The sequence below is a fragment of the Hemibagrus wyckioides genome, linkage group LG24, assembly GCF_019097595.1.
Source record: "Hemibagrus wyckioides isolate EC202008001 linkage group LG24, SWU_Hwy_1.0, whole genome shotgun sequence".
NCBI lineage: Eukaryota > Metazoa > Chordata > Actinopteri > Siluriformes > Bagridae > Hemibagrus > Hemibagrus wyckioides.
Window position 1 is genome coordinate 14,075,803 of NC_080733.1, and position 16,653 is coordinate 14,092,455.

General features: G+C 41.9%; 1 protein-coding gene across 2 annotated transcripts; it reads left to right on the forward strand.

Moving 5' to 3' along the window:
* The first annotated feature begins 245 nt into the window (after positions 1-245).
* On the forward strand, positions 246-13,848 carry sp4 (sp4 transcription factor). Of its 2 annotated transcripts, none has more exons than XM_058378117.1 (6): positions 246-524; positions 1,440-1,522; positions 3,492-5,007; positions 7,191-7,395; positions 10,431-10,630; positions 11,383-13,848. In XM_058378117.1, the coding sequence occupies exons 2-6, from the start codon at positions 1,457-1,459 to the stop codon at positions 11,631-11,633; spliced, it is 2,238 nt and encodes a 745-aa protein (XP_058234100.1). In that variant the 5' UTR covers positions 246-524; positions 1,440-1,456; the 3' UTR covers positions 11,634-13,848. The 2 variants fall into 2 exon arrangements, with proteins under 2 accessions (XP_058234100.1, XP_058234099.1); XM_058378116.1 differs by lacking the exon at positions 246-524 and adding an exon at positions 577-800.
* Positions 13,849-16,653: the final 2,805 nt, after the last annotated feature.

The following is a 16,653-nucleotide window of genomic DNA, read 5'->3' on the forward strand; positions in this document are numbered from 1 at the left end:
TAACCGCCCTTCGTCATTCCCTTCAACCGAACATGATAACACCCCCTAAAGGCACGCATTAGCGCTACGCATCATGGGACTTGTAGTCTACTGTGTCACTCGCGTAACAGACACGCTGCACGACTCGAACTACAGTTCCCATAGTAACGCGCGTCTTCCGACGGTTAACGTCCAATCTGAATATGTGGGCGGGGAGCATCCGCCCACAAAAAAGCCCACAAAATACAATTGTGCTTGAGGGAGAAAACATTTGAAAGAAAAAATAAGAAAGGTTTACAGTGATCTAGGGTATTGATTGTTATATGTAATGTATTATTAAATATAATATGAGAAGGGGAGCGAGAGGTTGAATTTTTTTTTTGTGGATATTTAAATAAAAGTGGGAGGAGCTTCGGATAGACACACACTCACACACACACATACACATAGAGAGAGAGTTGGATTTGGATTTGGATGCGTTTCGCTGGAAATCCTTTTTTTATTCACGGCAAAATCACGAGAGGGAGGAATAAAAAACACTGAAGGTAAAGTGCGATTTTTTATTTTAATTCTGGACGGCTGGGGTAATTTTAGCGGGGTGGAATTGTAGTGCCCGAGGTTGGTACCGCCCTTCCTGGCGGGTGGGTCTGCTCGCTTCGGCTCTCTCCGGTGGATGTGCGGCGCAGCGCAGCAGCAGCAGCCATTCGTGGGGAAAAATAGGCCGTCCTTCTCCGGGCCTTCTGCCTGCCTCTGCCTCCACAGCGTCCGGCCTTTTTTTTCGTTAACAACTCCTCTCCGGTTTTATTAATGCGGGATGAGTGGTGCGTACCCTCCCTCCCATATTATCGTCTCCACCCCTCTGTCTTTCCCTCTCTCTGTGTGTGTGTGTGTGTTTGTGTGTGTGTCCACGCATCGGCAACCTGTCGCCTCCTTTCCCCTTTTCCCTTCCGTGTTTTTGTTTTGTTTTTGCTGCTGTTATAATCCATACTGATCAGGCTGCATTTTTATTCCTTCATTATTCGACACGACACACTTCCATTGTGCAACCATGTCAATTGCATCAGTGCTTTACGTTCTTCATTAAACCTAATTTTATATCTATCTATCTATTTATTAATATATATTTTTTAACTCGCTTATGTAAAGCTTAAAGATGAATAAGGTTTTTTTGCCTCTTTTCTCTCTGTCTCTCGCTCTCTCTGTCTGTCTGTCTCTCTCTCTCTCTTCTTCCACCGTGTGAACTACCTGAACTAATATAAAGCCAGGCCCGATCCCAATCGCTTTAATATTAAACGTATAGTTCACTACCTAGGGCACGTGAGCCTTTATGGCTGTGGCAACACATCAAGGGAACAGGAAGCGGTTTGGGATTCAGCCCTAAAGGGAGCTAAGCTAACACATATTGTTTGTTTTTTGGCAAGAAGCTTCTAATAACGACGTCAAAAAATATGTTTTCGCAGATCAAAAGAAAGAAGTCATGGCGACGGACGGGGGGAAATCAGGTGGTGGTGAAAAGGGCAGTAAAGGAAAAACGTCATCACAGGTAAATGCGTTTTGAGAGCGTTCAAAGTTTGTCCTGTCAACTACTAGTACTACTACTGCGCGCGCACACTCCCTTGATGCACACTTCCGTACTACACAGCACGCATCAAAGTCATCTGAGGTTACGTGCTATCTAGTGCGGAAGTACGAGTTTGTGGTTATTACTTAGCACTATCTTTAGCCCCCTTTCATAGCCCCTCTGCCCTAGAGACCTCCTCTACCGTGCATTTTGTGTAGTTTAAGACAACTAACTTTTTTATATATATATATATATATATATATATATATATATATATATATATATATATATATATATATATATATATATATATTTGCTCTTCAGTAAGCATGTCACTATGATACTATATCATATAACATCACAGCACCCTAAAAAATATTTCACTACACTAATATGATATTTAAAACTTATTATAAATATTAAATAATATATTAATATATTAAAACCCAGCTTCTGTCTTCACCGACTTGCTTGTTTTCTGAGACATAAATATTTATTTCACATGAACCATAGCAATAAAACACTCGAGGACATTCAGTTATAGGAAATCAATACACCAAGCAAAGCAATAAAGTTGATTGGTTTTTATTCCTCTTATACCTCAGCAGTTTGCCAATACGTTTATGTTTATTAAAAAGAACAAGAGGTGGGTTTATTTGTGTGTGTGTGTGTGTGTGTGTTTGAATCGTCAACATGTGTTTGGAGAGCTGTCTGAAATACTGACAGAGCTGCTGTTGTAGAAAATTCCTCGAACCCCCTTTCTGACCAATCAGAATGGAGAATTCAGCAGCACTGTGGTTATAATATAGTGCTTATTTTTCCCCCAAAAAATGTAGGGAATAAATGACGTGTATGATCGTGTGACGAAAAGTTAAAGTAACCTGTGGTAATTGACACACTTTTTTATATGAAATTATGTGTTTATAGAGCTTTAATCAGCTTATACAGACATTTATAACATGTTAATAAGACATGCTACATTATAAAAAAATATCTTCTTTAAAAAATAGGCATTCAGTCGCGGGTGGACTTTTTCCACCATTTCACCATTTCAACATTTTCTTGGTCTTTAGACATCTCCAGGGTGTCTGTGTGCCAGGCGGCATTTCACAAATTAAATTCTTTATTATTACAGCGTCGTAAAATTAGCATAGAATTTGCATGTTATGTTGCATAGCTTATTCATAACATGCTCTTGTGATTAAAAAAAAAAAGACAGAAAGAAAAGATGTAGTGGAATGTGTGGTTCGAAAACATCTGAAGTTACGTCACACGCTCTGGATATTACAGGGTCACTCAGATAAGAGCGGAGAGTGAGTTCAGCTGTGGCTTGTGTTACTGACCTGCTGTAGACGTGTTGATCAGGAGAAATTTGACCCAAAGTTGATAGCAAGTACTCTCGCCTTGCAAAACCTTGGTCTTTAAAGCCACTTGCTGGAGTTGTTGCTGTAAAGTGTACACATAGACCTGATTCTATATTAGTTTATTATATATTTCTATATTAAATCTGTTATATGTATGTATTTTTTCACTGCTTATTAAAGGGCATTAATCCCGTTTGTAGTAGCACTGAATTAACTAGAAAGCTTGAATTGTGTGATATCTGTAGACTCCTTTATTCTCTTATTTATTGCACTAATGCAGCCTCCTGAATGCATATCAGGTTTGACTTTTTCTTTGTAAATGTATAGATAGTCATCTTAATGTTAATATGAGTCACAAGGACACAGATCACAGAGTCTAATGATACGTATGCATGTATATTTCTTTTTCTCCATCAGTATCGCAGTGACCCAGTTTGCAGGCAGTGTGCATGTAAGAAATGGAGAAATTGTGGTTCACACTCACCCACCCACTCTTCCTGTAATCCCGCCCACATCTTCTGACACTCACTGCTTTCTTTTTGTTCTCTTTTTTTACTTTTTGCATGTGTGTGTGTGTGTGTGAGCAGGATGCACAGCCATCTCCTCTCGCTCTGCTTGCAGCCACATGCAGTAAAATAGGCGGCGTGGGCGGGGAGGGGCAGGCCGGTGTGCAGCAGCAGATCATCATTGACCCTAGCCAAGGGTTAGTTCAGCTCCAGAACGCCCCTCAGCAGCTGGAGCTTCTCCCGGCTCAGTTCACAGGAAACGGCTGGCAGATTATTGCTGCTTCGCCTGCCGCAGCTACTGCAACCGTAACCAAGGACAACACGCAAGTTCCTGGCGTGGCGGCCATCGCCACCGGGACAGGCGTGGTCCCCGTTGACACCACGTCCGGGCGAAAGGTTAAATCGACGGGTGTGAACAATGCATCAGTGGCACAACAGCAACAACAGCAATTTCAGATCATCCAGGTCCAGAACATGCCTAATTCCACAGGAGGGATCCAGTATCAGGTGATCCCGCACTTACAGACCGCTGACGGTCAGCAGATCCAGATAAACCCCAGCAACCCGACCACTTTAAGCGTCCAGCCTGAGCAGATTCAACTCATTAACGCCGCTAACAACCAAGCCATCCTGGCCACGCCTCCGAGAGCCACTTCAGCCAATGTAGTTTCCCAGAATGTCACAAATCAGGCCATCCCTGTGCAGATTCGTCCCTCGTTTCCACTTCAGCTGCAGACCATTCAGGGCACGCAAGCCCCCGTGGTCACTACAATACCCATAAACATTGGCGGAGTCACTTTGGCTCTGCCCGTCATCAACAACGTGGCTGCAGGAGGAGGATCTGTGCAACTGCTGCAGTCGAACGACGTCAGCATAGCCAATGGCAGCCAGTTGATCACGACCAGCATAGATTCTACAACCGGGACCACCAGCTTGACGACATCAGGGGGCGGAGACTCCATCTCTGCAGAAGCTACAGCCTTAACTTCAGTGTCCATGACATCTGATGCAGGTGCAGAGGGTCAGAAAGACATACGGGCCCAGGTAGGCGATCCTGACAGCCAGAGCACGGCTCAGTCCAACGGGCTGCAAGTGTCCGAGCAGCAGGCCCAAGTGCAGCAGTTCCACATCGTTAGTCACCCGGTGCTCCAGCAGATCCAGATCCAGCAGCCACAGCAGCAAGCGCAGGCGCAGGCACAACAGCAGACCCAGCAGCTGGTTCAGGGCTCCATCCAGTTACAGCCGACTCAGACGCTGCAGCCGATACAGCAGAACGTCCAGCTGCAGGCCTTCCAGAACCCGGCACAGGTCCTGATCCGGGCTCCCACGCTCACACCAACCGGTCAGATCAGCTGGCAGACGGTGCAGGTCCAGAATGCAGGTGTGGCTCAGCAGCTCACGCTGGCTCCAGTGGCCTCCAGTCCAAGCGGCGGTGCGTTCACACAGATCACTCCTCTCGCTATCGGAGGAACGCCCATCACACTGAACACGGCCCAGCTGGCCTCGGGGACGGGCGTGCAGACGGTCAACATTGCAGGCCTGGGCGCTGCCGGGGTCCAGGTGCAGGGTGTCCCACTCACTATCGCCGGGGTTCAGGGTAAGCATCCGCTGATGTATGTTTCATTCAGACTAATGCATTAGAGCTAAGCTTTATTTAGAATATAATGTAGATATAGTGCTGAAGGATTTTTCCTCCAAAGGTCTGATATAAATCTTCTTTCAACTAATACTTAACCATTAATTATTAGCTTATGGCTGTAAACAAGAAACATCAATTTAATGAATATTTTTATTTAGTTTCACACTGGTTCTCTAACTAAACCTGGTCAGATTAGCTTCCTTTGGCTAAATCATTTAAATCAATATACATAACAGGATAAACCCAGAATTCTTAATGGAAGAAGTCTTTTCTTCTATAGTATTTCTTCAACTCATCAGTTTAGTTTGCTGGAATCCTTTGATGCGTTCACATCCAGACTGTGGTCCAGCACTCTCTTAATACCACGTAATAACATGAGGACGTAATGTAGAAGCTCTTTCGTCTGTATTTTTTGGGTAAATTGTGGTACACTTAGTGAAGCCGTTGGCAGCAGCTCAACTTCCTGTTTATCTGCACCATACAGCACTGCTGAGTGAGACGGTTTTCACTTGGTCCAGAGGTTAGAAAATTAAACCAAAAAAGATTTAAAAAACATAAACACACTTTTAAGCCATTTTTAACGAACTCAATAAACACACTGATTTGAGCAATTTGACAAAAATCCCATATTTAGATTGACTTCTAGACATTTCTACAGTACATATGTCATTTACATAGGCTTCAGCACTGTAACGACATCAGATGGTTTTAATGATTGTAAAAAATAATACAATGTCTAAGAAAGTGTATTGTGATTTAATTCATTACTATAAAGATATTATATCCTCATATCAGCCAAGCTCAATCCTAATGATTTTGTAATATTCTCCTTAGTGCTCAGGAGTTTTGTTTACAGTATTTTGTAATGAAATGTGACTTTGCCGGACTCACTTCAGCCCTGAAATACACTCAGCGATTTAAAAACCAAACTGAAGCATTATTTGTGCTCGAGCTCGGGTTTGACAGCACCCGCGGTTCTGCTGTAAGCAGTTGCAGATGTCAGTTTGCTGACTCTTTCTTCCCTCTGTGTCTCTCTCTCTTACTCTTCCTCTCTCACTCACTCTCTCTCTCTCTCTTTTTGTCTCTCTCTCACTCTTCCTCTCTCTGTCACTCTCTTTCTCTTTTTGTCTCTCTTTTTCTTACTCTTCTTTCTCTCTCTCTCACTCTTTCTCTCTCTCACTCTTCCTCTCTGTCACTCTCTTTCTCTTTTTGTCTCTCTCTCTCTCTCTCTCTCTCTCTCTCTCACTCTTCCTCTCTCTGTCACTCTTTCTCTTTTTGTCTCTCTCTTTCTTACTCTTCCTCTCTCACTCACTCACTCTCTTTGTCTCTCTCTCTCTCCTACACTCTCTCTCTCCTACACTCTCCTACTCTTCCTCTCACTCTCTTTCTCTTTTTGTCTCTCTTACACTTCCTCTCTCACTCACTCTCTCTTTTTGTATCTCTCTTGTTCTCTCTTCCTCTCTCTCTCACACTCTTTTTGTCTCTCTCTCTCTTACTCTTCCTCTCTCACTCACTCTCTCTTTTTGTTCTTCTCTCTCTCTCTCTCTCTCTCTCTCTCTCTCTCTCTCCCTCTCTCTTGCTCTGTCTTGCTAAGCCAGTAAGCAAAAATTACACTTCCAGCTGAACTGCCAACTAAAACCATAGCCATAATGGGTCAAACATGTGGACAGTCCACAAATAAATTGTCCTTTGCTTGTCGTAAAGAATTAGTCCTTTATTTTAGACAACTATAAAACTGTTCTCATTGTAAAATATAATAATCAGTTTGAATAGAAGTGGATTTTGATTCCTAATGAACTGACCACAGTGTTGAAAGGGAATCCATCCTCCTCTGGACAGCAGGATTATAAATAAGTATGCAGGTGAAGAAAAATAGAATCTAACAGAGATGAGTTTATAGGATGTTACAGGACGAGCATAAGACTTTATTCATGATTAGAGCAAATGTACAGCATCCAGGTAAGATAATTCACTAAAGCTAAAGTTATAAATGTCTTTACAGTATCTATATGTCATCATGAATGGGATCAGGAGATATTAGACTCCTGAAATGCCAGATATGTTCTCAGGAATTCAGGCATGTTGTAAAAGTTTTGTCATAACATGCAGGGAAATGTATATGATGTGTTTTTGTTCTGCAGGCCAGCAGCAGGGTCAGGAGGGTGTTAAAGTCCAGCCCGGCCCGGTGACCGTCACTGTGGGGAACTTGACCAACGCCAGTCTGAACGCAGTGAGTCCGGACCAGCTGGGTCAGGCCCAGAGCCCGTCGGAACAGGAGGGGCAGCCGAGCAAGAGGCTGCGTAGAGTGGCCTGCTCCTGCCCCAACTGCAGAGACGGGGAGGGCAGGTGAGAGCCGCACTCACAACACTTCACTTGTTGATTTAAAACTAGTTAAATAAAACACTGCATAATAATTAAGGCTCAGAAGAGTGGAACCATGGAAGTAGTCAGAAAGAGAGAGTCATAAAAATTTTGCAAAAAGCATTGAGAAATCAACGTTGTTGTTTAAAAATCCTAATAACCCAGCGCTGTTGAAGTCTGGATTCTGATTGGTCAGACGGCGTTGATTACATTTCTGTAACAGAAGAGGTTTCATTCATGCATTCACAGACGTGTATGTCAGACGCTTTGAAAAAATCGGTTATAAATGACCGTAAAAAAATGTAATAATGGGGGCAGTGGTGGTCCATGTGGGTAAGGCTCAGGGTTGTTGATCAGAGGGTCAGGGTTCAAGCCCCAGCACCACCAAACACCACTGTTTGAGCATTTGACCAAGGCCCTTAACCCTTTCTGCTCCAGAGGGCGCTGTATCATAGCCGCCCCTGCGCTCTGACCTCAACTTCCTCAGCTGGAATACGCAAAGAAAAGAATTCCACTATGCTGTAATGTATATGTGGTGATAAAGGCTTCGTGCCATCAGTTCTTCTATTTTTATCACTAACGATGGGAGTCAGCACTGTGTAAGGCTCATGTTATATATTATATTTATTATAATATTCATGAGCATTTTATTCAGTTCATTAAGCGATTATAAAAGAAGTGCTGGTCTATTTGAATTTTAGTCTCGTCACTAATTCACTCAAGTCTCCTAAATCAGAACTGAAGTTTTTTTATTATCTGATTAACCTCTTTAAGGAACAGAGGGGAAAAAAGAGATGGTGATGAGGGATGTTTATAGCTGCTTTAACATCAGTCATAACAGGAACACGGCATTAACAAGAAATAAAAGAAGAGTAAAATGTGTCGTTCTTTCATGAATTGATAAAAAAATAAGTCATTGGCAAATTGCTGTGATGTAAAAAGAAGAAAAATGGCACATCACACCCACCTGACTGATTATTGTGTTACATGGCTTCAGTTTAGAAAGTTTTTCTCATTGATGTGGAAACGTACACAGCGGTATAAGAAATGAATGAATGTGCAGAGATGCTGATCACACACACACACACTCCGCCTGACAAAGCATTTACATTCACATTTACATTTCTGTATTTAGTTCAGGCTTTCATCCAAAACACTGCAAAGAAAGGAAACAATCCAACAGGAACTAGTTCTTCACTCTCCTCTCAAATTCTCCTCTCATTATAAACCTTAATAAATGAGACACATCTGCTCGTAAAAGTGTTTCCTTCCTTCGTACTTGTATCAAGCGCTGTTATTTTAGAATAACAATGACATTAATGTTATGAAATAACACACAGAGAGCTATAGAGCAGCTACAACACATGTTCAGTTAAAATTAGCTTTTGCTATGTTTAATTCAACTTTCGATTCAGAAATAAATGTAACCAGAGGAATTTTCTTGACTAATGCCCTGATATGATGTCCAAACTGAACCTTTTTATTACGGGTAGAGTGCATCACCTCGAATAAAACCTGTCTTACGGAAATGCCGGTTCACACAGGGGGAAGATACTGAATGTGAAAGACACGTTTGTGGTTACTTTCGCTTTGACTTGTGAATAGAAAAAGAAGAGAGGGACTGTTTTGCATTCGTGTTTGGATAAAAGCACCGTGTAATGATCAGTAATATAATGTAGATTGTTATTACTATGTAACATATAGAGCTTGTGTTATAAAGGTGTTATGTTCAGGTGGACGAGCTGATTTGTTTGATGAATGGAAATACAGGGCCTTGCTCTCTCTCTCTCTCTCTCTCTCTCTCTCTCATATATATATATATATATATATAAAATATAATTTTTTCAAAATATTTTTTCCTAAAAATATATATTTTATATTTATATATATATTTTTATTCGCTGACTTTCCCAGCGTATATAGTTTATTGTCTTTGCTTTTTTGTTTTTTTTCCCCATTCATAGTTTTAAAATGCCTTGAAATGTTATGTGTTTTGTAAAGCCCTTTGGTCATTGTGTAATAAATAAACTTACTTAATTACTTACTCTAACTTGATAATATGAAAGAATTGGTCAGGGGTTTGAATACTTTTTGCAAGGCACTGTATGTGTGTGTGTGTGTGTGTGCGCGCGTGTGCGCACCAATCAGGCTTAACATTATGACCAACCCTGACCCGTCATGCGCTGTGTATTCTGACACCTTTCTATCAGAACCAGCATTAACTTCTTCAGCAGTTTGAGTAACAGTAGCTCGTCTGTTGGATCGGATCACACGGGTCAGCCTTCACTCCCCACGTGCATCAATGAACCTTGACTGCCCATGACCCTGTCGCCGGTTCACCACTGTTCCTTCCTTGGAACACTTTTGATAGATACTGACCACTGCAGACCGGGAACACCCCACAAGAGCTGCAGTTTTGGAGATGCTCTGATCCAGTGGTCTAGCCATCACAATTTGGCCCTTCATCAAACTCGCTCAAATCCTTATGCTTGTCCATTTTTCCTGCTTCTAACACATCAACTTTGAGGACAAAATGTTCACTTGATGCCCAATATATCCCACCCTCTAACAGGCGCCATGATGAGATCATCAGTGTCAATCACTTCACTTGTCAGTGCTCAGAATGTTATGGCTGATCGGTATACATGTGCTTGTGTAAATTCAGCTAGTTGTGTTGTTGCATGACCCACATCTGCACATTAAGGTGTTGGACTACTGATCAGAAGGTTGTGAGTTCGAATCCCAGCTCCACCAAGCTGTCACCTTAGCCCTTAATAGCTAATTTGTATAAAATAAGATCAAATGTACGTTGCACTGTATAAGGGCGTCTGCTGAATGAGAGAAATGTACATGTCACACAGTACTAATATTTTTAATTGACATTTCCAGCTACATGAGTGCAGTCAAATCTCAGCACTGAAAGTTTTCAGTAGATTATGGAGTCCGCTTATGTGAGGATGAAGTTTAAGACTGAACTGTAAGTCGTAGTATGAGACGTAAACCTGTCCACGTTTTAACAGGAACAACAACGACCCGACGAAAAAGAAGCAGCACGTGTGTCACATGGAGGGCTGCGGGAAAGTCTACGGCAAGACGTCTCACCTACGAGCTCACCTGCGCTGGCACACCGGGGAGAGGCCCTTCGTCTGCAACTGGATCTTCTGTGGAAAACGCTTCACGAGGAGCGACGAGCTTCAGCGGCACCGCAGGACACACACGGGTATAACACACACACACACACCCATCAAATTATAACATTCTGATTCAAGAAGGTGTGGATTGATATTGCAACTTCTAATCCTGATGATGCTACAGTTATCTGTGGACATGAGACATGAGAGCAATTTGTGGCTATAGGAGGGGTGGCATAGTCTCTCTCTCTCTCTCTCTCTCTCTCTCTCTGTCTGTCAGTCTGTCTTTGTCTGTCTCTCTCTGACTCTCTGTCTGTCTGTCTCTGTCAGTGTTTGTCTGTCTCTGTCTCAATCTCTCTCTTTTTCTCTCTGTCTGTGTCTGTCTGTCTTTCTCTCTCACTCTCTCACTCTCCACCTCTCTCTGTCTGTCTGTGTCTCTCTGTATCCCTCTGTCTGTGTCTCTCCGTCTCCCTCTGTCTGTGTACGTCTGTCACTCACTCACACTCTCTCTCTCTCTCTGTCTGTTTCTCACTCTCTCTCTCTTTCTCTCTGTCAGTCACAATGACATTAATCAATCACAGGTATCTGTAAGAGGAAGGAGATGTATAGCACTTTCCTCTGATTGTGTTACACTGTCCTGTGACAGCATGAGCAGCAGGTGTGAAAGCTGCTTGTCTGGCTTCACATGTCTGAAAGAAAGCATATGTTAAATAAAAAATAAATGAAATGAAAAGAAACACCAAATAGTATGCCGCCCCTATAAATATAAATACACATATCTATGTATCAATCCTCAGAATGAAAACTACATACTAAGAAATCCCTCTGTGCTTTTTTTCAGGTGAGAAGAGATTCGAGTGTCCGGAATGTTCCAAGAGATTCATGAGGAGCGACCACCTGTCGAAGCACATCAAAACCCACCAGGGCAAAAAAGGCGGCGCTGCACTGGCCATCCTCACCACCGAGGACATGGAGGACGAGGTAGAGGAGGCGCTGGGCTCGCCGAGGATCGTCACCGTGGCATCCATCTCGCAGGATTCCGACCCGGCCACGCCCACAACGTCTAACAACCTGGAGGAGGAGTTCGAGTAGAAAAGTCCTCCACTCAAAGCACCATGTTATATATCAGCTTTTAGTTCGTCTGTCTTTTTATTTGTTCGTAATTTCTTTTCTTTTTCTGTTCTTTTAAGAATGGACAGCTCTTGGAGTGCATCAGCTTTTCAGATTTTTCATATGAAAATGTAAAAAAAAAACAAAAAAATTATAATAGAAAAGAATCTAAAGATTATGAATTGACCATTTGGTTTTTAAGAGACGTACAGCGAAAACGGAGATGAGATTGTCGGAGAGTGTTTTATTTACAGGAGCACGAGGAGGGATCTGTCGTTCCCAATACGCAAATCCACTATGAAGAGTCTTTTTTTCTTTCTTTCTTTCTTTCTTTAGGATTCAATTCTGTCTCTATGCACAAAATTTTCTCGAATTATGGATCGGCTTATTACGGGGAGTCGGTGTAAGAGTAGGTTTTTAACGCAGCAGGTTTTTCGAATGCAGTCGGGACGAGATTTGGGACCGGGGCGGCTCGACACATACACGCCGGGTCGATCTTCTTTTTTTTCTTTTCTTTTTTTTAAAAGCAGCATCGCACTGTTCAGCAGACGGCGCTCTTTTTAAAACCTTAGAGCATCTCCAGTTATGCAGATCTCAAGCGAAACTATACGAGAAAGCAAGAAGAGAGAGGAAGGGCAGCATCTGACACAGTGATGAAAAGGGTCCTAATAAGCACAAATTGAGAAAAAAAACTGATAGATTTATATTTACAAAAAAGAGAGAAATGATACTACATTCCTATATGAAGAAAGGGATGGTGTTGGGAGGCAGGGAGAAAAAAAAAAAATAATAAAACCACAAGAGGCGAATTTGGCTTCCTGATATTTGCTATGTTAAATGAAAGCAATACTATAAAGACAATCCTTGTGAAACCATGTTTACATTAAATAGAAGGCAGAATAGATTTCTTTTTGTTTTGTTTTTTTTTCCTTTTAAGAAGTGGAACAAAGGAAACCACAGCAAACAGCCTAAAGGTCTTTTTTGCGTCTCAAAAGTCATATGAACTGTCCTACAATGCCTTAAACACAGAGTGATGAGCGAGATGCTCACGTCAAGGGGGGGAGGGGAGGGATGGGATGGGATGGGTAGGGAGTGATGGAGAAGCGGGTTTTTTTCGGGACGATGATTTCCTGTACAGTTGCACACAGCTGACCACATGCTTTCTTTTCTATGCTAGTAAACACTGTGGCCAGTAAAGGAGACGCCATTTCTGAATCTTGTCCATCCGAGCGGCACGTTTTGTTGATTTCTTTCTTTTCTTTTTTTTTTTTTGCACTCCTCAGATATTTCCTCCTCTCGTTAGATCGACATCACCGTCATACCCATAGTGTCAGTGCCATTAAAGACGTCCGCTTCCCGAAACATTGTAGATCTGCGGCCACCCGCTCGGCCAGTCAAGCCCTCGTAGCTCAGTTTGATGTTCTAAAATGTGTCTGGTGGTGTTTTTTTTTTGTTTGTTTGTTTGTTTGTTTCTTTTTTAATTTGTGGAAATTTGTGAATTTTTTAATATGACTTTTTTTTTGCCCCCCCCCCCCACAACACCCCCCCCCCATGTCCTTTTACCATTCTTTTACCCCTTTTCTACCTGTTAGCACAGAAAGTCTAATATCTCTAATTTATTATTTATCCTTATTTCAATATTTGCCCTTTCCCAGTCGCTGGTGTGTATCGTACGCTGTCGAGTCAGAGATTATGTGCAGCATGTTTTTATTTTTGTTTTCCTGGTATAAGCAATTTATTTCTACTTGTGGTCCTTTTTATAAACATAACCATAGCTTTTTAATTTATACAAATTCTTCTCTCACACCATAACATATTTTAGAAGACAAAAAAAAAAATAATAAGATGAATGGTTGATACCAAACGATTTAGATGTTTTTGGTAATATTTTGTGTGATGACTGATATTTTTTTTTTTCTTTGATATTTTCTAGTGGCATCTCATTTGTAAATCTTTTTCTAAGATGTTTCTTTGTGTTCATGGCATTTAATATTTTTTTTTTTTGCCAGGTTAGCCTGAAAGGCTCCAGTTTATTGATATTTTTAAAAATAACTTTGTACAAATGTGTTATGTTAATGGGTAAAAAAAAAAAAAAGAAAAGAAAAAGAGAGGGAGAGAGAGAGAAAAAAAGAGAAAGATCTTTGCCTGCATAACACTTGAAATTAAAAGTGAATAAATCGGTCTTAATTATACCGTGTATGATTGTTACCGTGTTTGAAGAATTCATTCATTATTTTATTTTATTTATTTTTTTCATTTTATTTTTATTATTATTATTATTATTTTATTAAAATATATATTTATAGTGCCTGTACACTATTGGGCCCCTGAGCAAGGCCCTAAAAACCCACCCTGCTCCAGGGGCACTGCATCATGGCTGACCCTGCACTCTGACCACAACCCTCCAAGGATGGGATATATGAAAAAAGAATTTCACTGTGCAGTAATGTATAATAATAAAGACAACTACACAACAGCTTATAGAGGGAAAAAATACAAAAAATCCTTATAGTGCAGCTTTAAAGGCACTTGTTCTATATAGCCAACTGTTTCAGTTTAGATCTAATATTTATGAATTTTAACCCCTTGTGGCTTGGTGGTTAGCATGACTGCCTCACACCTCAGAGGTTAGAGGTTTGATTCTCACCTTCCAGTTCCTGATGGGTTGGGTAAGTTGTCCCTCCCCTCGTGCCCCGAGCCCCTGGGATAAGCTCCATGTTCCCTGTGACCTTGTGTAGGATAAACAGTACAGCTTTAAGATTTATATATATATATGTAATCAGAGTATAGTATCAATTCCTGGGATATTGATCTAGTCAGTTAAGTAGCAGAGGGAGTTTCAGCTGCTTTAGTGTTAAGGAAATTACCAACAGGTGCACTAGATGGGCAACAATGAGATGACCCCCAGAACCTCATCTTTTCTCACTGTTTTTCACTAGTTTTGCATTTGGCAGATGTCAGTGTCACTACTGGTAGCATGAGGCGATACCTGGACCCTACAGAGGTTGCACAGGCAGTCCAACTCTTCCAGGATGGCACATCAATACGTGCCATTGGCAGAAGATTTGCTGTGTCTCCCAGCACAGTCTCGAGAGCATGGAAGAGATTCAAGGAGACAGGCAGTTACTCTAGAAGAGCTGGACAGGGCCTTAGAAGGTCCTTGATCCATCAGCAGGACCAGTATCTGCTCCTTTGTGCAATGGAGAAACAGGGTATATACTACTCACAAAAAGTTAAGGATATTTGGCTTTCAGGTGAAATTTCAGGATGCACCTAAAATGCACTATAACCTTTACAGGTGAACTTAACTTGACCTTCTCTACACTTTTGAATGCACATGTCCAACTGTTCAGTGTTTCAGTACTTTTTGCATAACTTGCTGTTCTCTAACAAGGTGCTTAACGGCAAAATTCACAACTGGTGTTTGATCCATGAATCAACCAATAAATTTTCTGGTTCAATTGGAATTGGTATTTAAACAGTCCTCTTCATCATGCTGTTCACATTATCACATCATGAGACCAAGACCACACCTAACAACTGATCAACAGTACCTCGCCATTGCGAGGCTTCAAACAGGATGTTCTCAGAGGGAAGTGGCCACTGAGCTTAGAGTGTCACAGAGTGTCATCAGCGGGTTGCGACAGAGATACAGAGAGACTGGAAGAGTCACAGAAAGGCATAGAAGTGGACGTCCTTTGGCCATATCCCACGTTGATGACCGCTTCATTGTGAACAGTGCCCTGCAGAATCGGATGATGAATGCCACTCAACTCCAGGCACATTTAAGGGAGGTGAGAGGCACCCAAGTGTCACGTCAGACCATTCGAAACCATTTACATCAGCGTGGTCTGTGTGCTAGACGACCTGCAAGGGTACCTGACCACACCACCAGGCACAGGCGTCGGGCCAGGGAGCATTTACACTGGATGAGGGACCAGTGGGCCTCAGTGATGTTCTCTGATGAAAGTCGATTCACGTTGAGCAGAAATGATGGCCGCCAACGATGTTGGAGACGTCAAGGAGAGCGCTATGCATCAGCCACTGTTGTGGTGGTGTTACAGTCTGGGCAGGTGTGTCTACTCAATACAGAACTGCCCCACATCTTGTGAATGGTACAGTGACAAGCCAATACTACCTGGATAACATTATTAATCCAACCATTGTGCCCCTGCATGAACAACACAGGCCTAATTTCATCTTCATGGACGACAATGCTCCAGCTCATGGAGGTCGCATCATTAGGGAACGGCTGCTGGAGGTTGGGGTACCTCAAATGGAGTGGCCTGCACTTTCTCCAGACCTGAATCCCATAGAAAACCTATGGGATCAGCTGAGTCGCCGTGTAGAGGCTCGTAACCCTGCACCCCAGAACCTCAATGACCTGAGGGCCGCCCTTCAAGAAGAGTGGAATGCCATGCCTCAGCAGACAATAAGTCGACTCGTGAACAGCATGAGACGTCATTGTCAAGCTGTAATTGATGGTCAAGGGCACATGACCAATTATTGAGACATTGACATTTTTTGTTGTAGTATACCCACCACTGTTGTTGGCTTTTGTTTCAATAAATTGTTTGAGATGAGGAAATCACCATTGCAGCTTCTACTTAAATGCCCTACTTTCATGATATAATATCACTGTAGCATGAACTTTTTACATATTCATTCCTTTTTATCATTTTTACATCACCTGAAAGCCGAATATCCTTAACTTTTTGTGAGTAGTATACATATAGATATATATATATGTGTGTGTGTGTGTGTGTGTGTGTGTGTGTGTGTGTGTGTGTGTGTGTGTGTTGTGTGTGTTTTCTGACTTGATCATTGCCTAACTTGTGGGCCAATAAAAAAGAAGTGGACGGGACTTGTGGTCTTTGTGGAGAGTAAAAAAATTTGATGTTTATCAGAATGTAGCTCTCACAAGAAAGTTCTCCATCACATTCTAGGGTTTGTGTATATATATATATATATACATATTTATAACAATAAAGGTCTCAGGATG

Bases quoted from the DNA above. Each gene is read 5' to 3' on its own strand.
- sp4 (XM_058378116.1), top strand. The intron at 5,008-7,190 runs GTAAGCATCCGC...TTTGTTCTGCAG, and splicing joins CACTATCGCCGGGGTTCAGG to GCCAGCAGCAGGGTCAGGAG. The intron at 10,631-11,382 runs GTATAACACACA...GCTTTTTTTCAG, and splicing joins GCACCGCAGGACACACACGG to GTGAGAAGAGATTCGAGTGT.